We start from the raw sequence: 25,094 nt of genomic DNA, 5'->3' as shown, positions 1-25,094 counted from the left end.
GATTGTTGTGTATTACTATCGAGTACAGAACATGCAGCTTGACTTCCAAGTTGTTCTTATTTTATGATGAAGTGGCCTACAGGCAGGAATGTCTGGTGAATTCAACTGCTTGGAATGCTTTTAAACTTATTACTCTGTCAACTTCTTGAATACAAAATGATACTAAATAAATGACAATAAATGTAAATAGTGTAATGTAAATTTCTCCACTGCGAGACTAATAAAGGCTCTCTAAATTCTATCATTCTGCAGCCGAGGATGCGCAAGAAGAATCTCTGTAATCACCAGCACCCCCTGTCATGAGGCAGGAGAAATGTGTGCCTCACCTATGCAGTTTTGATTAAAAAAAAAAAACACTGTAGTACAGTGTTTATAATGTAAAGTGACTCTACATTATATACACCAGCTAAACTGTAGAAATTTAGTTCATATACTAAAAGTGTTTGAACACTTTAATAGCGATACGCAGAGGGACAGCAATGCGGTCTCACTGCAGAGCAAGCCAGCACAGTTAGTGATTGTGATTGCGCAATCAATGGCTCAGCTGGCTGCTGATATATATATATATATATATATATATATATATATATATATATATATATATATATATATATATATATATATATACAGTAAAGTCTCGTTATATCGATATTCAAGGGAGTCCGAAAAAATATCGATATAACCGGGACTATCGATATATCCGACCCTGTTTGCATGTAATTTTCTCCGTGCGTGCATAGAGATAGTATCGATATAACCGAGACTATCGATATATCCGATATCGATATAACGAGACTTTACTGTGTATATATATATATATATATATATATATATATATATATATATATATATATATATATATATATATATATCATTTTCCGCACCGCTTATTCCTCATTAGGGTCGCGGGGGTTGCTGGAGCCTATCTCAGCTGTCTTCGGGCACGAGGCGGGGGACACCCTGAATTGGTTGCCAGCCAATCGCAGGGCACACAAAGACATACAACAGTCACTCTCACACTCACACCTAGGGACAATTTGGAGTGGTCAATCTGCCTGCCATGCATGTTTTTGGAGTGTGGGAGGAAACCGGAGGACCCGGAGAAAGCCCACGCGGGTCCGGGGAGAACATGCAAACTCCACACAGGGAGGACGGACCGGGACGCGAACCGGCGACCTCTGCACTGTGAAGCCGGTGTGCTAACCACTCGACTACCGGGCCGCCCCTATATATATATATATATATATATATATATATATATATATATATATATATATATATATATAAAAAAAAATATATATATATTGCCCCACATAATCAAGACAAACTTTGGAACGTGACTCATACAGGTTACCTCGCGAGGAGCCCACGGCAACTTTGATGTGGAACATTTGAAATCAGCCCAAGTTTTTAGGGTCTGGTTTTTGTACAGTGACATTGTGATGACTTCCTCAGTTTTGTTTTGGAATCTGGACTATATGCTCAGGAAGCGTTTGTTTCCTTCTCAGGCTGGTCCATACATTTTTAGAGCTTCCTTAGAGGCCAAGTGCATACCCTGCGCCCAAGAACAAGATTTCTAAAAAAAAACTAGCAAATTGGAAGTCCAACTTTTTTCCCTTGTTAATGGTGAAATACTTAGTCTTTGTTTTATGGGGAATAAACAGATGGGAAGAACTAATAGCGATAGGACGCGATGGGATAAAATGACCTTTCTTTTAACTTGTGTAAAAAACATCCATGTATGTACAGATGTTTTAACTGTTAACTGGTGTAAATTTAAGATGTCCAGTCATGGCAACGCTGTACTGTACATCAAAATCCATCTAAGTTTGTTAATAATGAACTCACAGTGGTTGCCGCCTCTGGAATTGGCTGCTTCACTCCCAGCTGTTTGTTTTTTTTGCCGTGAGTGGGAGGGTGGACGAGCTGGAACGGAGACAAGGGAGGACCAGGGTTTGTGCTTTATGTAATGTCCATGTGCTGCACTCCTCCGTGGAGCATTATGTGTCACCGGGGTGAGACCCAAAAAGGAGGTGGAGGGTAGGAGGTGCTCCCCATTCCCCACAGCAATCACAGACTGTTGCACTTGTATCGGATTCTTGAAGAGTAAATCTTCTTCAATGAGTACATCAACATCCTGAACTGAGTCGTCATTTCCTTCTGCTCAACAGCCGGCGGCTTAACATCCGCCGTGCCCTTAGTGTGACAGATTTATTGCACCAGCCTTGTTCACTGGCTTCTGTTTGCCAGGTCCACTTGTATGCAAATTAAGAGATTTTTACCTGTTGTCAAGCACGATAAAAAAATTTGAGCTGTGAAATTATAAAAGCGCCATTGTAATTAACGTATTTTCCGGTTTATAAATTGCACCAGAGTATAAGGTGCACGCCCAATGAATGGTGTGTTTTCAAACTTTTTCCACAGATAAGGTGCACCGGACTATAAGGCGCACCTTCAATGAATGACAAAGCTTTCCAAATATTATATATAAATATCTTTTGAAAAATCATAAGGTGCTACAGTAGAGGCTGGGGTTATTCACTACTTCTTTGACGTGGGGGAAATGGAGTCGGGTGCTACTAACAGTAGTTGCGAGACCTGTTGTGGCTCAATATTAGTTCACATATAAGGCACACCTGCGTATAAGGCTCAGGGTCATCCTATGAAGAAAATGAAGGCTTTTGGGTGCACCTTATACACCGGAAAATACGGTAGTAACATGTTGAATACAAGCATTTAAATTAATACAATTGGTTTCTCAAAGTACATTTTGGTGGACTGGATGCAGATATGTGAATTTGAACAATCCAATTTCAGCAAATGTGTGCTTTTTTAACACAAATCCAGTTCAGTACAAGGCACTTAAAGCTATATCATATTTGTGATTATTTTTAAATAATCACCCGTAAAGAAAACTGTTGCAGAAGCATAACATCCTAAGGGCTCCCATCAGGTCACTTGCAATCGCTGTGAGGAACTTGAACCTTGTCCCGCCTAATTACGTTTGAAAACAAGCCGTGCTTTGCGGGTGATATCTGACAGCGGCGTCTCTGTCACTGTCATGATCTGGTTGGCGACCAGGGGGGGGCGCTGTCGGCCCCGCCTGCACCTGCACAGGTGCTGGTCGTCCCGATCAGATTGGCGACCAGTGGGTAGCGACGTCAGCCCTGCCTGCAGCCTCGCAGGTGTTGGTCGTTTAATCATTGACATTTAAAAGAACACCCGGCACGACCATCCGGTGCCGATTCATTGTTTGTTTGCTGCTTGGTTGCAGCATGCATCGTGTACGTGTTTGTTTAACCTTGGCGGGCTTTTACTTTTGGTCTTCTTTTGCTACTTTGTATTTTTTCCATTCAGATCATTTTGATGTTTTACATTTTGTTCCTGCTGACTCTATTTTAATACAATTTGTCAAACAACCTCCTGCTCCCTCCTGCCTGCTTTTTGGGATCCGAACCCGCCATCACCACCTCGCAAAACGTGACAGTCACTGCCTCATGTGGGGTTTTTTTTCTTTTCCCTCGCAAAAATGAAACCATCAACCGGGGAACTGCAGTTTATCTCCAAATTGCGCGTGAATGCTAGTTGTGCTGCTAAACTAAAATGCTGCTGTTCGTCGTGAATGAACAGGGCCCTTTGAAGAGCGAAGTGATACAACACGTTTGATTTCCATGTCAAAAGCGTTGCCAGATGTGAGAGTGAATCACAGGAGATAAGAGGTACACAGTGGGATGACTTCACGCATGGTTTCTTTTCTTATCTGAGCGAGGATGTCGCAGCTGTAAATAAAGGTGCTTGTCTTATCTTAGGGAGCAGCAAGCAATTTGCCTTAAAGGACAACCGACGTCACTGTAGCATATGTTACACTGCTACAGAATGTTGCGACAGGTCGTAAAGCAGCGGTGACGTCACGACCGCAGGTAGACTAAGATGGCGGCACAATAAACACGTTGACAAAGCAACTCTCCTCTCTCATTCCTCCGGACACAACATTGGCGACGAAGATGGACTTCTACACAGCTCCCCTCCCCTCGTTTCTCGCGCTCCCCGGTGAGCCACCAGTCCCGTGGTCCCGCTGGTATGACTCGTTTACGACGTATCTGACGGCGACCGGACTAAACGAGGCAAGCGAAGCACGCCGAACGGCTATGCTAATACACAGTTTAGGTAGTGAGGGGCAGCGCATTTTTCGCTCTCTTGGACCCGCGAAGACATACGGGGATTGTGTCACTTTATTGACCCGACATTTCGCCCCACCTCAGGGCGTGATTGTCCGGCGGGTTGCCTTCCGTCAACGAACAGGCGAGTCGGTACACCACTACGTTGCCGACTTGCGGTGTTTAGCGGGCCTCTGTAAATTCGGCCGCTTGGAGGAGGAATGATTCGGGATCAACTCGCCGAGCACACGATTGATCCCAAACTGCGGGAGAAACTGTTATTGTCCCCTGACGACCTCCCACTATCGAAGGCTGTGGAAATGGCGTTTCAATTGGAGAACACAGCACAATTAACGGCTCGGTTCGTGAACCCACCCACACCTTCACACGCTCCCGCGTTGGCACAGATTGTTGCTCCAACCCCTCCACTCCCAGACGCCACCGCCACCTACGACTCCACCTCTACATACGACGGTGCAGAGATAAATGTGGCCAGACGTCAAGGGGCCGATGCACGCACGCCTTGTGCCAACTGTGGGTCAGCCTCGCATCCCACACGTGCGCCCACTTGCAGAGCCACCGGACAACGATGCCAACGCTGCGGGAAGATGAATCATTTCGCAAGGATGTGCCGCTCTGCTCCCACCTTCACCTACGACCATACCGAGATAAATGTCGTCAGACATCAACGGGCCAACACACGCAGACCTTGTGCCAACTGTGGGTCTGCCTGGCACCCCGCACGCGCGCCAACTTGCAAAGCCATTGGACAGAGATGCCAGCACTGCGGAAGGAGGAACCACTTCGCCAGGATGTGCCGCTCTGCTCCCACGTCAACATACCCGCCACGCCGCTCACCAGACCAGCCGAGGCGAACCACCATCCACTGCGTGGGCTCGCGCGCCAAGCCATTCAAGTGGTGCACAGTGGAACTGGATGGAGTGAGCTTACCACTCCTGCTCGACACGGCAGCCTCCAGCTCACTGTTGAACATGTCCACAGTTCGACGGCTATTTCCTCATCTCCAGATCGAGGCCAACGCTGAGGACTTGTTTGGCTATGGCCAAACTAAGATTGGTATGGTGGGCACTGCCACCTTCACAGTGCGCTATGGCTCGAGGACTCTCCCCCCCTTCACCTTCCAAATATCCCGTCATGGCGCCAACCTCTTGGGCTTGGACTTGTTTTGTGCACTCGGCTTTTCTATCTCTGACAATGCGGGTGCCACAATTCACCCCCAGGCCAACGGGGGTGGAGAAAGCTCCAACCAAGCAGACGGCCTGCCCTACTCTTCCTCAGCCAGCAGAGGGCCCAACGAGAAGCGCCGGACGAAGCAACGCACACTTACTGTGTCGGACTGGGTCCGCATTCGCCGGCCGTGCTGCTCTCACAATTTGGACTCATTCTGGACAGCACCAGTCCAGATTACCGCCCAACTCGGACCGACCACCTTCTGTCTGGCTGACGGGTCCCGTTGGCATGCCAGCCGCCTAAGGAGAGTGGCGGCACCGACCCCCTCGAACGACTTCTCAAGCAAAGACTACTGACGTCCTGTCACACATCAGAGAACACCGATGGGACGCCTCGAAGAGCGTCGTGAACCAGCCGTGCCCGTGGGGCCAAAGCCTCGGCCAGAGCCTCGGCCAGCTGGCGTTCGCCTTTGCCCTTTGGTAATTTGGACAATTATCACATATTTTGAATATTCAGACCCTAGCCAGTGCTTAGCCTATCGCGTGGCAGAATAACCCACAAGGCTAAGCAGGGAAACCGGCAGTCTACCCGGTTTCCCTTGTTACAGAGTGTTTTTGGTTCCTTCAGGGAGGGGGGGTAAATGTAGCATATGTCACACTGCTACAGAATGTTGCGACAGGTCGTAAAGCAGCGGTGACGTCACGACCGCAGGTAGACTAAGATGGTGGCACAATAAACACGTTGACAAAGCAACTCTCCTCTCTCATTCCTCCGGACACAACAGTCACTTTTTATTTTTTTAACTGACATCAGAAAAACGTTTTATAGCATCGAAAATACCCAAAACACGCAGTATGATATTTTTATTCAAATGCAAAACCCCAATAAAAATGACTTAAAGTGTTCAAAATCTGCAAAAAATTGAGCTGTGAATTGGGCATTTTCAGAAAGTCCCGCCCCCAGTTGGTGACGTCACGCCAAAACGTCTTGCATTGCTTAAGAATCAAAACAATGGCTTCAGATTCGGATAATATGCTTTCTTGTTACACATCCAGTTATGAATATGATTCAAATAATTTTAAAGAGGAAAGCATCCATGTTTGCAATCGATTAAAGAATTTATTCCATGCCATTTTGAGGCAACATTGGGGGAGAAATTGGTCACCAGAAAAGAGGCACAAAATGGCGACCTCCTGTGGCCACCTCCGTTTCCACGGGCTGATAAATTCCTTATATGGAGCTTGGACGCCCTCTTCTGGCGGCTTTTGGGTGCAACACGATTTTCAGATTGACGTGATGGAAGGACTGCTACGATGTGTCTTTTTTTTCGGTTAGGGGCGTTCCTTTAGAGACGTCACGTACGGACTCGTCACCAACTCAAAAACAAGACTTCCTGAATATTCAGAGCGAATTTAAAACGTAAAATATAGCTATAAACAATGGAATCTTATTAAAATACGCTCAGTAGAAGTCATTTGAAGCCATTTTACAAATTATAAACACAACTTGTCCGGAGACGTCTAGTTGTCCTTTAAGTTGTGTTTGAAACAATGACGAGAGAAAAAAAATGACTGCAATTTGTCCATGTCTTTTTTCCACGTTTTTTCCCCGTAGAGGTTTACTTCTAATTTTTAAGCAAATGTTACATTTTGGAGGGGGCGGGGGTAGATTAAAAGAAAGGCTTTTCAAGAAAATTGCACAAAAAACGCTTCTACCAAGTGTGTACTACTTTTTTTGGACACAATTACAGGTTTCTGTTTAACAGAAACGAGTGTTCATTGAATAAAAAATAAGGCACCGCCCACCACCATTTAGTTTAAAATGTTCATTTCTTTTGTTCTTCTATTTTTTTTCACTTTAACATGTTGTGTCATTTTTTGACTTGTTTTAATGTTGTTGATTGTAGTGTGATCTTTTAGCTTGTTTAAACAGTCATTTTTTTTTTTTTCATTTGGGAGTTAAAAATGAGATTTTTTGGGTCATACGATTTTGTCAAATTAGAGTTGATCTGTTTCACTCAAAATAAGCAGTTGGTGTAATACAGTCAAGGCAGTGTAACACATTACTCAGTAGATATTGAATGTTATTTGATTGACATTGAAGGTGATAAGCTCAATTAATTAAATGACCAATAAACCTATCTAAATTGATGGAATTCCGGGGAGGTCGAAGATGAGCCCAGCAACACACCCTCAACTAACACCAGTGTTTATTCCTAACAAATAATCCAATACAAGTCACTATTCTAGGCAGGGCTCTGGGTCAGCAGCTGTTCATAACCGCGACGCTAGCGAAGCAGAGTGACAAAGACATCTTTCCTTTGACAGTCTTTAATACAATTCTGCAATGAGGGAGGGTGTGTACGTGTGTGTGGTCAACCGTGAGGTTACACCTCCACTCGTCTGTTCTTGGCACAGGCATCTGCACTATCTCTCGCACTTCTCACATACACCCACTATAAACAGTCCATCTTTTGTTCTCAGAAACACGTTTCAGAATCAGAAAACCTTTATGCGTCCCACAATGGGGAAATTTGCATTCCACAGCAGCAATTTGAAAGGGGATGGGTTGGGGGGGGGGGGTGAATGTCACACATTTGAAACTTTGACCTGAAATAACTACGATTACATAAAGCAGAATTGAATACTAAAGCAAGTATATAGTGAATATCAAAAGCATCATGTGTTCTTTGCTGGCTGTTTCTATGGTTGTTAGAAAGCACTTGGTGCCAAGAGAACAGCAACATCCACAGGTGATTAAACTTGCCGGGAATTCGGGGAGGGTAACCAAGACACACATTATGGTGATAACGGTGTTCGGATCAATATTTGTCTGCCCGTCAGTAATTCTAATGGGGTGTACCCTGCACAGCGATTGGTGGTTGGTCTAATGCAGGGGTGTCCAAAGTCGCTGTCCTGCCTGTTTTCCAGTTCTCAGAGGAGCAACACACCTTATTCAAATGATCAGCTCATCAGCCAGCTCTGAAGCAGCATCAAAATGGTCCTGATCATTTGAATCAGGTGCGTTGCTCCTGGGAGAGCTGGAAAACAGACAGGACGGCGGCCCTCGAGGACCGACTTTGGACACCCCTGGTCTAATGTGTAGCAATGCAACAGGGAAGGACATTACCCAAAATCTGAGACAAAATGTCTTCGAACTTCGAATATTTGCCAGAGACAAAACAAGTGACCAAGGGTTGCGTTGGATCAAAAGTGAAATCCAATCAGTTTTAGAAGGCGCAGATACTTCCCGCCGCACCTTAATTAACTTATCTTGTGACTGTAAAGTGACCTTGAGAATTTTGAAAGGAGCTTAAAAATGAAATGTATTATTATTATTATTATTCAACGTATGACTGGACGTGTATCGTATTCAAGGAATTAAAGCGCCTTCTGTTTACCTACTTTTAGCGGGCACTGATGGGGAAAGGTGGAGAACAATCATTGTGTCTCCCAGCGGGTGGTGTCCCAACTGACTTTGGTGACCGTTTTAGCCTTCCTTCCCCATCGAGTCAGGGTCACAATTTGAGGCAGAGTATAAATGACCAATAAATTCATAGACCTTTGTGGAATTCCGGAGTGGTCGTTGATGGGCTCAGGAATGAACACACGACTACGACTATTCAGCTACACAGAAAGTAATTAACTCCTAACAAATAGTCGATCTAATACATCAAGCCAAAATTCCACACAGGGCTCCGGGTCAGCAGCTGCACAAGGGTAGAACAAAGACTCCTCATCCATCTTCTCTTCCTTCTTATTCTTTTATCTTTTTCTGGTTATTCTTTCTTTTTTTCTTCTCTTTTTCTTCTACTTTTTTCTTTTTCTTGTTCCTTCTTTTTTCTTTTTCTTATACTCTTTTTCTTGTTCCTTATTTTTTCTTCTCTTTTTCTTCTACTACTACTACTACTACTTCTAATTAATTTTTCATGGCAATTGGCAGAAAACGTTCAGATGCATTAATGTCACCTATTGGTTAGGAGTATGCCTTATATTACAACTTGACCCCCCCTCTCTACACAAACACACACACACACATATATTCCTCTTAATTCTGTAAAACCATCTTCCTTTATTTTCAGTACTCCATTGCATTTGACATTTCTTTAACAATATATGTTTTACTATTAGCATTTGAACCCCATTTATTAACCTCATCTCGATTTTCTATCTGCCCACGATTTCAGCTATACTACAAAACAACACCACCTTATTCAACACCTTACAGTCTTAGTTGTATTAAGTTTATCCTGTCTACTTGATATCTAATTTAAAACAGATTCTTTTCTTACAGTGTATTGTAGGTGTTCAAATACCTGACATGTTTCATCGTATACTTCCGCCTTCGTCAGAGTATCACGGATGTTGTTGTGACGCGCCTTTTTCAGCTGGTGTTGCTATGAGGGCGTGACCTACCTGGGAGAAGGCCAGAGTCATCCGCACCGAAGAAAACAAACATCAGTGCTGGATCAGGGAGGCCATTGAAATCCAGAAGAGAGACGAGCGGACAGCGGGGGGTGTGACTTGCCTGTCATATCCCACCTTACAGACTTGTCGGCTATTAACTTTCACCGGCATCCCGGTTTAGTCACAAAACAGTTGATGCCTTGACAACAACCAGATCCGTGACTCGGGCAGCATTTTCTTCGCCAGGAAAAAAATGAATTGGGATATATTTTTGTTTCCTCACATTCCCAGAGTTCATTTATAAAAAAACAAACAAACAAAAAAACTAGAAATCTCCTGGGCTGGATGTTGTTGTTCCCAAATGAACTAAGTGTATAGCACAGGAAGTGAAGGGTCATGACTTGTGTTATTTTTACTCTGGCAGGCGCGTCATGTGCACTCGCCATTGTGGACTTCTACTCTGGCTCTTATCATCACGTTTTGCTTGTTTCACTTCACGGTTCATCAGCAACACCGACGTGTTGCCATCTGTTTCTCGAAGTATATGCTTCTCGCAAAGGCTCAAATGAAGTGATTGGATTGGTTTTTAAGATTTTGCTGTTTTGTTTGTTTTGAAATTGAGACATTCATTCATTTTTCTGAGCTGTCAATGAAAAATAGACACACAGTATTTTATGTACAATAAATTTTCCTGTATTTTTTTTTTTTTTTCATTTATTGCACTTGATTTAATTATTTAGAATATTGGCTTCAGTTTTTTTGTTATTTTTTTCACTTTTTTATTTTCATACTTCATTGGATTTTTTAATTTAAAACAGATTCTTATCTTACAGACAGTGTATTAAATCAAGATGTCGCTTTCACTCATGTCAATAAGCAAATTGTCGTCACGGTAACGTGATGATACGTAAACTTACAATGACATGATTTTATTTTTGGTGAATTCAAAAACACTTTTTAATGCATTTATTATTAGTCAAATCTGATATGCATTCTTTTCAGGAAATCTGCATGTTTTATACCTAAAACCTGTGATAACTATTTTTCTTCTTCCTGGGGCTAAAAGACAAATCTTTTTTTTCTTCAAGGGGAAGATGGGTACTTTTTTATTTTATTGAACAATTCAATTAAAAAACAGACAAGGATGTTGACAAGAATAAAGTATATCGTGTATATATAGTCCTAACTTTGTTAGATTTAAAAAAAAAATATTTTTTACTTTAGACACCTGTACTCTACATGTATGCTGCAGTTTTTGGACAATATATCACACTTTGTTGCTTGTGTTATAACATGTTTGTTGTTAACGTTCATTCGGGACATGTACTGTATCATACGTGTTTCACTGTTGTCATTCATAAAATTATGTTAAACCCATTGTGGTTTTGTTCTGTTGATAATTGATATGGACAGAAAAAAAAGTTTTTTATATGTACCGTATCTCTTGCTCATCTGGCCTGTCTGACGAAGTTGTTGAAATGAATGTGGCCCCTGAGCCAAAAAGTTTGCCCACCTCTGATATAAAACTTGTAGAATATTACAATAAAACATCTCAGTCGGTATATAGCATAGCATCGTTAACTGGTGAAATTCAAACCAGGTGGTTGCAGTTACTTTTAAAAATAAAACTGAATCATTGAGTGTTATTCGTTTCCAGTTAAATGACGTGTGACTCCAAGCTGTCACTGGAATGCTGACATCACTAAACGATTGTCAGGTCGTGGTGACGTCAGAGTCCCGCCTCCACCAAAGGAGCGCTCCGACCTTCGGGACTCCCGCTCGACTGCCCCTTGCTGGGAGCCGTCACACGCCGACGGCGAGTCGTACAACAACACAAAGCCGAGGGGCCTCTCTGTACAGCCCGCCCGCAGCTAACCGCCCCCAACCTTCCCTCGTGCAGTCCGTGCTGAATCGACGACGACATGGAGTGCATGAAGCTGTCCGAGTACCAGGCCAAAGTTTTGGAGGAGAATTTTAAACCCGGCAAGGTTCCGGACCCTACGACCCTCACGCTGGTGGCCGCCGAGTGTGGACTTTCGGAGGAGGAGACGCAGGTGAGTTGTGACGCCAGCACTGGGATGCACTGGAATCGTACTTTCCAACTCGACGATATGTATTTATTTACAATACTTTTTTTAAACGAATTTGTTTTATGGCACTCACACTTAAGAATGAAAATATTCGATTCGTTTAATCAACGTGTTTCATCGTTAAATTTGCTGATAATAGTTTAGTAAATACAGTAGTTTACTATTAGTTCGGTGAGCGTCACCACGGCTAAAAACAAACACAATGCATTTTAAAATACAAGCCATTTCTTGCAACTACGTACTATGAGAACTGTATTTGTTATAACAAGATTACCCCTTTTCGACGCGACTGATACAGAATTTGATCATTAAACTATGTACATTTTAAATTATATGTCTGACATTTTACAAACTATTAAAATATAACTTTGAACGTATGTGCATGTATTCTATTTTGTAATTATGCATGCAAAGTACAGTAGTAGTATTGGATTCAAATATCCAAGAGTCGCCACCCAAGCCATGTTGTGTAACCGTTTTGGCCCCTGTGAGCTCTCTTGTGGTCAGTTTTGGAATTTAATTTGGGTTCAAAAAGTTGCACGAAAATGGAATTATTCTAGTCAGCAAGTGTGAAACAGAAAAGCAAAGATGTGTGTTGATAAATTGGGGAAACAGATTTACCAAAGTGATGTGGACATGTCCAGTCACTCGCCATCAACCACATTATATTTTGCCCACATCAATAATGTAGACATGGATATGAGAAAAGTTGTTCTGGATAAACAACATCTGCTGTGTTCACGTTCACGTCATGTTTTTAAAATTATTTCATCCTTCTGCAAATTGTGCATCTTTTTTTCATGCGAACCCAACAAACCAGTTATTCCAGGTTTGACCGCATTTACCATCGTGAATCGGCAACGTAAATAAACCTGATCAAACAGACAGAAGCTTGGCACTCTTAGCAAAAACCGTCATAAACTCAGTCTCGCCCAAGAAAAATGTACCTGCAATCTGACTGTAAAGTGTCATCGAGAGTTTTGAAAGGCGCTTATAAATGACATGTATTGCTATTATTTACTAACCCATTCATTTATATTTATTTTAGACAATTATACAGTAAAGTCTCGTTATATCGATATCGGTTATATCGATAGTCCCGCTTATTACGATAGTATTTCTATGCACGCAAGGAGAAAATTACATGCGCGCAGGGTCGGATATATCGATAGTCCCGGTTATATCGATATTTTTCGGACTCCCGAGAATATCGATATAACGAGACTTTACTGTATTTATATCAGTCACGGAAAAAATGATCGATTGCAGATTGGATATTCACTGAAAAGAAGGTAGCACTACATTTCCCATCATACTTATACAGCTCATGTGTACTATTTGTGGGCCAAAAATCCAACGCTTGCTAAATTCTTCCAATAATGTTAGTACTATCTTACATTGAAGGATCAAAATATACCAGTGTGTTGAATGCTTGCCAACCTCAAAATGCCTTTGTACAGCCTACCACCAAAAACAGCAAAGCGGTGTACCACAACACCTCAATCAGACTAAAGAGAGACTTTATGAGAAATCTAAAAAGGGTAACGTTGGACCAAATCATCCCACAAATACAGTAAAAGGATATCACAGATTAATTTTTTTAATGAATAAAACATGCCTCTTAAAAGGGATGGCATGACAGCTTTTTATAGCTAGCGAGCTAGCTATCAGAATCAGAATCAGAATACCTTTATTCGTCCCGCAATGGGGAAATTTGCAGTCCACAGCAGCAATTGAAGAGGGATGGGGTTGGGGTGGGAGTGAAAGGATAGAAAACAAGATATTCTAAGCATAACAAAATAAAATAAAAAAATAAAATAAAAATTCCTTCGTGTGTGTCTGTATGTTTTGGTGAGCTTGTCTATGTTTTATAATTGTAAATGTGATACAAACCATTCATTAAGTAAAGTCTTCTTTTGTATGAAAATCTTAAATTTGGTTTCCACATGCAACTGAGTGATGTGGAGCTATTTGTTTATCTAGCTACATAGCTAATAATGTGTGTCTGCATATTTCGAGTGTGAGTTATTATTGTAATGATTGTATTAATGTAAAGTCTCCCTCTGACACAACACACATAAACAAACAAATGATTCTATTCATTGTGTGCGAGGGCTTGGTTTGGGTGGTGTGCAAGGTTCACATCTGGCACCTGATCTAAAGAATTGACTTCATTTCCTCTCACAAGTGTTTCTGGATGGTTAACAAAGCTTTCATTGGGGAAGGTTGAATCCACAAACACACAGAGTAACTTTTAGACCGTAACACGTATAGAAGTAACACACGAGGATGCACACCACTCCCCGTTTCACATAAACAGCATTTACAATGTGCCTATGTATGTCCGCTGCGTCTTCGAGACCCTTGTTTGCTTGGAGTGGGAGCTGTAAAAGCAGTCAACTTTGCCTTGGTTGTGAAACTGTGAGACCGGTGAGAAAAAAAAAGCCATTCAAGTGGCCAATAAAAATTACTACTGAGAAAAATATACACAGAATAAACAAGTTACTGAATTAGTGCCTAGAGATTTACTTCCTTAATGTATTTATAGACGTACATAAATAGCAGAGCAGTGTTAAAAAATAGCATGATGCCAACATGGCTTTTCTCAGGGTCTTTGTGAGAAAACCTATGCACAAAAATATATTTGATTTTATTTATTGATTTACTTTTTCAAAACCCATGTTAGTTTTGACCAACTGACTTGGGTTCTGCTTTGAACACAGGACAAAAATGCGTAGGAATCTGCTATTGACTTGGACAAACGGATTTTGATCCAACTTCAGTCTTGGAACAAATAACTGAGAATCTATTTAGCTAAAAAACCAAGATAGAAGCGCTGAAGAACTTGACCAAATGATTTGGCACTTGGTCCGAGTCAAGGTTAGGTCCCAGTCTTTACTATGTCAAGTACACTAGTGCATGTTTACAGAATCCGCTGTTTTGTTGAAAAACCTTTTTGAGGGAATATCATCATGCTGGGATCTGTTCCATCATCATTTCTCATCTTTCAGATGCTGAGGATTTCGTGGCCAAACGTGTAAAAAAAGCACAATTGCCTCTTTCTGTGTTTCCTCCAGAAATGGTTCAAGCAACGCACGTCTCAGTGGCGCCAGGCCGAGGGTCTTCCGGCTGAACTGGGGTCTGTTTTGGACTGAGAACTACTGCCAACCCATCATTCCAGGCGCCTCCGTCCCCCCCCCCCCCCCCCCCCCCCCAACTCCTATTTGGAACTTTCTCCTTGAACTTCCTCTTCCTCCTGACTCTTTTCATTTGATCTATGAAGCTGTTTGAATTTATGGATTGTGAAGGTTATTGTGTGCTGTTGACTATCTAACCAATATTTTTACATGAAATGACAGATTATTGTTAATAAATTAAGCGTTAACATGGCTGGCCTGGTCATTGTGTTGCATTTAGGGAGTATTCCAACATTCATAGGAAGAAATGACAAACAAGTACCGGTACTTTGTTTATAGTACTTTTGGGTGACTGTACCATACAAGCTCATTTTGTTTAAATGGCGGGAAGAACCCAATAATATTTTTTTTAACAGTACTGTCAAATATTTGGGTGTCTGTCCTTTATTTGGCAATTCTTTACTTTTACCCCCTTCATTGGAAATACGTATGTACTTTTCCCCATGATGGCATTCCACGAAGTACAAATCCTCTCAGGTACTACATAATGTTACGTACTTTTGTCTTCTACATTTCAGGGGGAACGTTTTGGTTTTTCTTTTAGTTTGGTCAAGGATTTAAATCAATACTTGACCAAAATCTCACTTTTACATGTCCATCTGTACTTCTACTTGAGGACTTTTTCCAGATCTGGTATTTTACATTTCCTCGAACGTATTATTTGTAATCTGCTAGGCCCTACTCAAAGGCTTCAGCCCACAGGACGGACAGAAACATTAACCGGGCTCGACGCACGGCATCATGGGACAAACTTGTGACAGGTGATGTCATTCCATTGTCCACCCTTCTGGAAAAAGGATGTGAGCTCAGTCGAGCGTTAGCTTTGGCATTCTCTCACTTGGGTGTGCTATATTGTTGATAAACACATTGCACAACAAGCACTCCTTTTGACACTGGGGGTCATTAAAAATGCCTAAATATTGTAGATATGTACTTTTATGCATAACAATGGTAGGATCATATCAATAGATTAATTCCCCTAGAGGTGATTGTTAAAGAGTTTGTGAAGTGATGTTAAAAGAAGGAGAACTAGGGTCATAGTAGAGGTTTCTTGCTGAAAGTGCATGCATGCGGTGAGAAAGGGCTTGCATAACCTGCTTGGCTGAAACCACCCAACAGGTACTTCTGGCATGCTGCTCATCAAGTGAGAAGCATATTGGAGTGTTGTGTTTGTGCCACAAACATGCACTGAGTTCATTTGAAAATGTGTTTTTTTACTTGGGGTAAAACTTGAGCAGAGTGTATAGGTATATAATAAACAGTTTGTGTTGTGGCAGTTGGTACAGTGTCCGTCCCAATTTTGAGAACGGCTGACATGTTTTTGCTGAAACCAATCTATAATTTACTGCTTGAATAAAATAATGCACATTAAATTACATTTAAATGGGCACATTTCAAAAAATTACAATCTGTTGTCCGGATGACTAATGCACCTAATAAGCAAGGCAATGTCAAATGTTTGAGTGAGCATGCCGTGATGTTTATGAGCCCTAAATGCAAACTGAATGCAAATGCTGTCTTGTTTTTGTTTGTTGCTAAGAGGAGCCAGCAGAGCTGTGAGGAATTTGCCACTTGGGAGCAACTTGTTTTTTTTTTATTGACTTCGTCTCTGCACTCCACATGCACTCTTTGGGGAAGATATATGGTCTTATAACGCGCAGAAACAAAATCCATCTTGATCTAATTTGATTACAGTCATCTTCCGCAAACACCAATGCCTATCATGTAGTAAGGTAGTACATGGTGTCAAAACAAACAAACAAATAAATCATATAATGAATAAGTATAATGAATCGATATCTTAGAGGTTCGAAGATTTATTTGTTTGGAAAAAGCCTGTCATAGCCCCCGGTAAGTAAGCAGATGATACAGGGAATCGTTGGCATTGTCTGCATCAGCTTTTTTGGCTCCGAATTTCACCAAACTAGGACAAAACACAACATCAGAAACTCAAGAATCTGTAACAGCAGCTCAAATGACCAACACAAGCCATCAATGACCGCCAGTTCACCGCCAGGCAAATAGCGGGGTTCCACTGTGACTGGATTATTGCTGTGTGTGTGATTTAAAACCACAATGTCTTATCTTAGCGTAGCCGTCAGCCACCTTTGCTAATAAATGACATTACGTCATGTTTAATTACAGTAGGGGAAGATTGGTCCCAGAAGCCGCGCTTCCTGTGTGGGCTCTTGATCCGATTACAATGGTGCTTGAGTTTGCTTTTAATGTGACAGGCTGACAGTTGAGAGGAAGTGATGGCCAAATTAAAAGCACAGAAATTGAGCACATGCCCAGTCTGTGTGTTTTGTGTGTGTTTGTGTGTGTGTGCGTGTGTGTGTGTTTGTGTGTTACAAACGCATGCGTGTGTAAAACCATTAAAATCCTATTCATTTCATCAAATTGAATGAGAATTAAAAAAAAATGAAAATCATAAAATTCTTAAACTTCATTTGCTTGACATATTGTAAAAAATAAAATAAAAACAATACATTTTCAAGTTGTTTTAATCATTTTTTTTAAACTAAGTACAGTGGGGCCTTGGCTTACGAACTTAATTGGTTCCCAGACACAGTGTGTAGGGCGAAAAGTATGTCTCCCAAAAATTAATTTCACATAGGAAAGCATTACAATGAGAATAATCCGTTCCCAGGTCTCCATTGGATTGGATTGGATTGGATATGCCTTTATTAGTCTCACAGTGGAGAAATTTACATTTCACAGCAGCAAAGTGATGAAAGGAATGAAAGTAGAAAAACGAAATACATGAGCTGCTGGAAAGGCAGCCACTCTATATACTCTTATAAAATATAATTTTTAACTAAATAAGCTTTAAAACTACACACAACATTATTCTATGTATAATAAATGTGTTATTGTATTGTAATGAAAGAAATACACTGCGCTGTATAATAAAGTCACTTTATTTACATTTGTGATGGTCGTTGATGGCTCTTAATTGACACCTGTTGCTTTCTGACTTGTAAGGTCTTACGAAACTGAGGCATCACATTATCATTCATCATGTTGATGATTATCATAGCCACAGTGTTTTCTGGATGGAACTGTTCAATAAAAGCCTGCCATCACAAATTCTTCCATGCTGCTTTCAAGGATCGAAGGGGTAACATCATGCCAAGCCTTTTCTATCAGCTGAACACAATGATACTGTCACGTTCTGAGGGTGACAGGGATAGCTGACTCGTCAGAACGTTAATAAAAGGGGTTGGATCCCTAAGCAGGCAGCAGAGACGTAGGTGCTGGCAGGGATTTTATTACAACCAAAGGCGTGAGTCCGATGATTCCACCTACCCGGAATGACGCGACAAAAGAAGGCGGGCGTCCAGCCTATCAAGCCAGGCAAAATAAAATGGCATGCGAGGGTGAAAAAACTTGCGATCCCGGAAAGCAACAAACTTCGACGATCGCGGCTAACAATCACCTCGGGCGAAGCAAACTCTTGTTCTGGCAAGTCCAAGACACTGGCGAGGCGCGAGGCGTTGTAATCATGTCACTGGTGAGGTGACAGCGACTCGTTGAAATGTCCCAGTATCGGTGATCAGGGGATTGACAGCAGCCGGCGGAGGTCGGGAGCGGCGACCCCGCCCCAGCTGTCAACTCACACGTGACAAGTCCGGTGTCATTAGTCACGTGAAAGCATCGAGTAAATAACGCCTTTGTGTAGCAATGGTGGACTTAGCATATCAGTACCGGGCTCTTTATTTGTAGAATGGTAGTAGAAAGTTACTCTCAGGGGAGTGACACACAGCGTGGGAAATGTGTCGGGCTGAGATTCACATGAAAGCCGCGGTGCGCACCTGTGACGCCACAAACGCGCACCTCGTTCATGTTTCTTAATGATCTCCTTTTTCTCCTCGACTGTAATTTTGTTTTGTGTCTTCTTCGGCTGAACACGAGCCTGTGGTGGGGTCTTATTCGGTCCCATAAAAGCAAAAGTATCGTTGAAGACGATCAACGTGTGCACTCATAGAAAGGGGGTGTGGAAAAATAGGCTGGCTGGGGAGCTGTTTGGTCATGTGCTTTGGTGTTCTTCCACCGAAGATTATTCCGCCAGCCGTGGTGGGTGGTGTGTATTGTGAAAAGTAGTGCTTAATCCAAGTTTAATTTTCATAAATTTAACGTTCGTAAGCCGAAAAGTTCGTAAGGCAAGGTGTTTGTCAACCGAGGCCCCACTGTATTGCTCCTTAGAATAATTCATAAAACAATGCGCATAATGTAAATAAATATTTCAAGATTAGCGCATGACAAATCGAATTTTCACTTTACGTCGTTTTTCCGAAGACAAACAAGACGGAGGAAGAAGTCGGGAGGGAGCCTCGCCTATTGGGCTTTGTTGCCGTGGAGACGCGAGTCCGTAGCAACCACACACGTGAAACCCGAGTCACGCTCGACGTGCCCCACCAGACGTAATTCCACAGGACATCAAGTGACTAATATAATAAAAAACAACAAAGTCATATAACACACCTTCATTTTAATTGGTTTAAAAAATGCTACATTTTTGACTGACTTGTTGTTTTAGTTACAGTCGGAAAAGGGGGAAAAGTAGGAAAATGGTGAGTGAATGTAAGAAATTAGACATAATTTAATGTGAACTATGTTGTATCTTCTTCTTTTCCTATTGGCTTTTCCCTTCAGGGGTCACCACAGCGAATCAGTATCCTCCATCTTCAAAGATTTCATTCGCATGTAAAAAATATATATAAATGTTCTCAAAAATATGACTAATATTGAATATATATTCACTTAAAAGCCTACATTTTATTAAACTTCAGTAATTACGTTATTCTTGTAAAATCCCCAATCATTTAGAAAAGCAATGTTATATCTTTAAAATCTCAAAAATAGAAGTTTTCACATTGACATTCATCTAGCTAAGTTTATGTGTTAATGTCATATGACTTTTTAAATAGAAATTCACCATCGATTCAGTCCCCCTCACATCAGAACTGTTATTAAAAACAAACAAACAAACAAACAACACGTATTCAAGCTAATTTTTGCCTTGTTTCTTGAAAATCTTTCATTTAACTTTGGCGCCATCTTGTGATTGTAAGGTGTCGTGCTCTAAGCTCAAGTGTAGTGCTTGGAGGCTCACAGCCACACTGTCAATGTTATTATTTAAATAAAGAGTAACAATGTGACAAAAACATTACAAGAGAAAGACTGAAAATGGTTCCAGAAAAGATGTATTTTGATGTTATGAGAAGAAGTTAATATGACATGCAGAAAAGGAATGTTCCAATGACACAAGGATAAAGTCGTAATAATACTTTCAACATGACATTGTGCTCAACAATTACCTTTTATGTGCAATATATTTGTAACATTAAGAATATTTCCTTACATACAACTTTTTTCCCAAAAAATGGGAACTGCAACATTACAATTTTAACCATTTCCCTTACAATTATAGCTGTGTATTTTAACAAAACATATTCATTGTCACATTACCTGTATAAATCAATGAAAACAAAAGAAAATCAATTTGAGAGAAAAAAACTTGCAATGTTAAATATAAGCCATATTTTTTACCCATGAAATAAGTGGTCCAAAAATTACATTCGTTGATATCTTTGGTTAAGTTTCAACTTTGTTTCAGTCACCACAACCTTTGCGTCAAACCGTAAACATGGCGAAATGAGTACAGCAGAACAAAAAAAAATCAGTCAGCGTAACAGCGCAGAAAAAGACAATTAGGATGTATAAGTTTACTTGCCACTGGCCATTTGGATGATGAGCTCTCGGGCGTCCATCACACCGAAGCTGACTTCAACTTGGCCCTTCTTGGCGCATGTGGCAATGAGAAACATCGGGCGCTCTCCCGCCGCAGAAAGTTCCAAAGCGTCGTGTAGTTCGGTGATGCTGCAGGCGCCCGGGAGATCCTGCAAGCACATTTGTTGGTGTGTCTTTTAAAGTTAGGATGATGTTTCTTCTTATTATTTATTGTTATTGTCTGTTATTTACTGAAAAACCTGCACATCCACTGTTTTCTATGTTAATCTTTACAAGATGCTGGCAAAGGCCTGTCGAAACAGAAATTTGTCAAGAAAGTACTTTGACTTTTTGATTGAAATGGTCATTCTCGGAGGTTAGGTTAGACACCCGGCCGGTTCAAAAAAAATAATACATAATAATAAGTCTGAAATATAGAAATACTCTATATAAATAGTATCCTGCTATCTTTTTACATCATATTTTAAGGTCTTGAAACACATTTCTAAAATAATACAAACTTCATTTAAATATATTGAGAGAAAGCAAGATAAATTGGCCAAAAATATTGTCTAATGTACTGATATGCATCAAATGGTGAGCATAGTTTTGCTTTTTTGAATGCTGCTGTGCCGATGATCATTTTGTGTTTGGGAGCCTTTTACTTAGCATCTTCATCTTTATTAAATTCATAGAGTTGCTTGTTATGTAGCCACAAGGACACATAAGCCAGTGTCTTCTTGTGCCGGTCCCAAGCCCGCATAAATACAGACGGTTGTGTCAGGAAGGGCATCCGACGTAAAAGCTTGGCCAAAACAAACAGAATCAGAATCATCTTTATTGCCAAGTATGTAGAACACATAAGGAATGTGTTTCCGGTCAAACACGCTGCACTAGTATCATCATCAAAAAATTGCAAAGAGGCACTATACAGTGACATTTGAACATGCGAATCAAACCTCTGAAGATGGAGGACACTGATTCGCTGTGGCGACCCCTTGAAGGGAAAAGGCGAAAGGAAAAGAATACTGATATCCACTTTCAGTTAAGAGATCAGCTCCAAATGTATATCAATAATTAGGGCCTATGTAATACGGATTTTTTTTAGGTTGATGCCAGAGCTTGATTATTTGGTTGAGGAAGATTTTACTAACTTATTAATCAGCAAATTAATTTTAAAATATAAATATAACCTCTTTGTGTGTGTGTGTGTGTGTGTGTGTGTGTGTGTGTGTGTGTGTGTGTGTGTGTGTGTGTGTGTGTGTGTGTGTGTGTGTGTGTGTGTGTGTGTGTGTGTGTGTGTGTGTGTTTGTATGAGTAGTCTTGTGAGGACCACTAACATTTTATACCATACTTAGTGAGGACATTTTTGACAAGTGAGGACCTTTTGGCCAGTCCTCACAAGTTTTTCATTCTAAAGGCTTCTAGAGGGTCTATAAATGCAACTGTTAAAGTTTCAGAGAGGTCCTCACAAATTCCCCCAAAATGATTTTTTTTTGGTGTGTATTTTCATTTCACTTGGATACACACACTTTTTACCCACTGTGTGTGTGTGTGTGTGTGTGTGTGTGTGTGTGTGTGTGTGTGTGTGTGTGTGTGTGTGTGTGTGTGTGTGTGTGTGTGTGTTTGTATGAGTAGTCTTGTGAGGACCACTAACATTTTATACCATACTTAGTGAGGACATTTTTGACAAGTGAGGACCTTTTGGCCAGTCCTCACAAGTTTTTCATTCTAAAGGCTTCTAGAGGGTCTATAAATGCAACTGTTAAAGTTTCAGAGAGGTCCTCACAAATTCCCCCAAAATGATTTTTTTTTGGTGTGTATTTTCATTTCACTTGGATACACACACTTTTTACCCACTGTGTGTGTGTGTGTGTGTGTGTGTGTGTGTGTGTGTGTGTGTGTGTGTGTGTGTGTGTGTGTGTGTGTGTGTGTGTGTACGTGGTTTATGAGAGGAAAAATTCTAACCACCAAAAGTAAAACGATATTTTAACTAAATTCCTTACAGGGGTGAGGACTTTGAATTCAGAAACCTAACTCCTGCTGTTGTTTCAGTTTCAAATCCACTTGTTTGCACTGTTCTTAAAGAAGTTGAAGTGGGAAATGGGATGACATTTAGTGTTCAAATGTAACACTAGTGCTCCTCTGAACTTATCAGCAACGGTGGTGCTCACTCCTTATCTGGAGTTATCCCGACCTCACAAAACATTTGAAACAGGAATGTGTGTGTGTGTGTGTGTGTGTGTGTGTGTGCGTGCGTGTCCTTGAAATCTATTTTCTTGCATGTTCTCCATCTTGCCCTTATGCAACAGACCTGACTCAAATGACCAGAAAGTGCTGCAGAAGCCGGATATCGATTTTGATCATTTTCAACGGGGACAGATGGAAAACATGCATGACGGCGGCCCTTGAGGACCAGTTTGACACCAGTGCTTTCGAGTGCTTCTGTCATCCTCACCTGCTTGTTGGCCAGTACCATTAGCGGCAGGCAGGGGTCAACAGTGAGCAGCTCGTGCAACTCTGCCTTGGCAACGCTGAAGAGCTGTGGCTCAGACGAATCAACCACGAACACCAGCAGCAGAGCCTTGGACATGTACCTAGACCAGTAAGGCCTGAGCTCTGCGTTTCCGCCGACTGATCGCATACACCAGACAAGGTGGTCAAAAAACAAAACTGTAACAGACTATCTTGAAGTTGAGCTATTCATCAAGAAAATCAAATGCGACTTACTCTCAAGGAATTCAATGTGCAGGTCCTCTCTGTTAATGGAGACAGCGCTGAAGCCCTGCGTCGGCTCCAAGTCCACATCCAAGCTACCGATGGCTAAATAGTTGAGCAGACTGGATTTACCAGCTCCATCCAGACCCAGAACTAGCACCTGAGTCCCTTCTTGCTTCACTGATGCTGACTGCTGCATACACAACCACAAATCTGATTAAAAGTATACATTAGGTTGGACTTAAGATACACACTATTTTCTGAGTGTTGTATACTCATTGCAAACTGTTTAACTCATTCACTGCCATTCACAAATGTATTCGGGAATTGAAAACATGACATACTTTGACATCTAAATTAAATATGACATATAATTTGATTTGGGTATTGTTTTTTTCTTGTTTGGGTGCCGATAAAGCGCTGGCCATGGCCTCCGGCAATGTTTTCCCTTCCACAAGGGGGAAGCAGTTCCCTTTTTTCCACGTTAGGGGGGGGGGGGGGGACTAAAGAGGAGGTTGATGGTTGGAGTGGAAGAGGACATGGGTGAAAGAAAATGGTGCACAAAACAGGGTTAGATGGAGGCAATTGATTCGTTGTGTCGGCCACTGAAGGGAAAAGCCAAAAGGAAAAGACCGGCCCCATAATAATGTCTGATACTGGATTAGTGTTGGCACGTCCTAATTAAAAATGATTGAAAAAAAACTTTGATCCCCAATTTACCATTAGGGAGTGCCAAAAGCTAAAGCTAATTAAATTAAACGCTTCTATGTTGGCCAATAAAATGAAGTCAGAGGCGGGTAGGGGGGGGGGCGGCTTCCATGCCCAGAACGCTTGGAAAACGTCATTAGAAACTTTGATGGGAGTTAAAAAAAAGTTAAAAGTTGAATTCCACGATTACATCATAATAAATTTGTGTGAACGCTATGGTGCTTTGAAACATCACCGATGTGTGGATAAAAGTGTTCCCACCTGAGGTGACGCTTACCTCGGATACTCTTTGAGCTCTCTCGGTGGAATAAAGACTCTCAACTCGGCAATCGACGGTTTCGTTTGCGTCTTTCCCGTTCTTCTTCGCTTCTTTCTTCATCTTTTTTCCGGCGGGCCTTCGTCTCTCCCGACAGCTCTCACCTTTGTCCCTTGGGCGAGTTTCACTGGGCTCCTTCGAGAAGAATGCGTAGTTCCAGAGGATATAAGCCAGTCCCCCAGCCAGAGCCACGGAGACACCGATGACACCGGTTTCCCGAAAGCCTAACATGGCGCTCACTCAAATGAAACTATGTTTATTGTTTAAATAAACATCCGTTTAGTGAACCTTCTTGACTGGCTCTGGTTCAACAAGTAGATTACAGTTCAAGATCGGAAGCGCGAGTGGAACTTCTCACCTCACTTCCGCCCTCAAGTGTTTTGTTGATGTAGTTATTCAGTCTCGCCGGCAGAGGACAGGAAATCATAGCAACACCGATTGGAAAGATTGAAATGGGTCATTTGTAAAATAAATTCATAAAGGGCACATTATTGGATTTTTTTCGCATCTAACTAACCAATTGCTGGACATTTACTTCGTTAAAACACAGAATAAGTCGTGAGTGTTTAAAACGCGAC

The 25,094-nt window shown here is 41.5% G+C and overlaps 2 protein-coding genes across 4 annotated transcripts; one reads left to right on the top strand and one right to left on the bottom strand.

Moving 5' to 3' along the window:
* The first annotated feature begins 11,515 nt into the window (after positions 1–11,515).
* On the top strand, positions 11,516–15,234 carry hopx (HOP homeobox). The gene is made up of 2 exons (XM_088989695.1): positions 11,516–11,808; positions 14,922–15,234. The coding sequence occupies exons 1-2, from the start codon at positions 11,677–11,679 to the stop codon at positions 14,997–14,999; spliced, it is 210 nt and encodes a 69-aa protein (XP_088845821.1). The 5' UTR covers positions 11,516–11,676; the 3' UTR covers positions 15,000–15,234.
* A 144-nt stretch (positions 15,235–15,378) lies between these two features.
* arl9 (ARF like GTPase 9) lies at positions 15,379–24,878 on the bottom strand. 3 transcript variants are annotated; one of them, XM_088989693.1, is made up of 5 exons: positions 24,478–24,878; positions 23,505–23,685; positions 23,233–23,408; positions 20,779–20,944; positions 15,379–16,965 (listed from the first exon to the last, which is right to left on the bottom strand). In XM_088989693.1, exons 1-5 carry the CDS (start codon positions 24,745–24,747, stop codon positions 16,958–16,960), a joined length of 801 nt encoding a protein of 266 aa, XP_088845819.1. In that variant the 5' UTR covers positions 24,748–24,878; the 3' UTR covers positions 15,379–16,957. The 3 variants fall into 3 exon arrangements, with proteins under 3 accessions (XP_088845819.1, XP_088845818.1, XP_088845820.1); XM_088989692.1 differs by lacking the exon at positions 15,379–16,965 and having other exon boundaries at positions 20,231–20,944; XM_088989694.1 differs by lacking the exon at positions 15,379–16,965 and having other exon boundaries at positions 20,231–20,944; positions 23,505–23,682.
* Between the last annotated feature and the right edge of the window lie 216 nt (positions 24,879–25,094).

The sequence above is a fragment of the Hippocampus bargibanti genome, linkage group LG02 (assembly GCF_051943395.1).
Source record: "Hippocampus bargibanti isolate YZ-2025 linkage group LG02, ASM5194339v1, whole genome shotgun sequence".
NCBI lineage: Eukaryota > Metazoa > Chordata > Actinopteri > Syngnathiformes > Syngnathidae > Hippocampus > Hippocampus bargibanti.
The sequence above is the reverse complement of the archived record's forward strand: the minus strand, read 5'-3'. Positions and strand labels throughout refer to the sequence as shown.

Excerpts from the sequence above, each read along its gene's own strand:
- hopx (XM_088989695.1), top strand. The coding sequence starts at position 11,677 with ATGGAGTGCATGAAGCTGTCCGAGTACCAGGCCAAAGTTTTGGAGGAG. Across the intron at positions 11,809-14,921 it reads TTTCGGAGGAGGAGACGCAG|AAATGGTTCAAGCAACGCAC; the intron begins GTGAGTTGTGAC and ends TGTTTCCTCCAG.
- arl9 (XM_088989693.1), bottom strand. The coding sequence starts at position 24,747 with ATGTTAGGCTTTCGGGAAACCGGTGTCATCGGTGTCTCCGTGGCTCTG. Across the intron at positions 23,409-23,504 it reads GCACATTGAATTCCTTGAGA|TCGGCGGAAACGCAGAGCTC; the intron begins GTAAGTCGCATT and ends GTATGCGATCAG. Across the intron at positions 20,945-23,232 it reads TGGTACTGGCCAACAAGCAG|GATCTCCCGGGCGCCTGCAG; the intron begins GTGAGGATGACA and ends ATGTGCTTGCAG.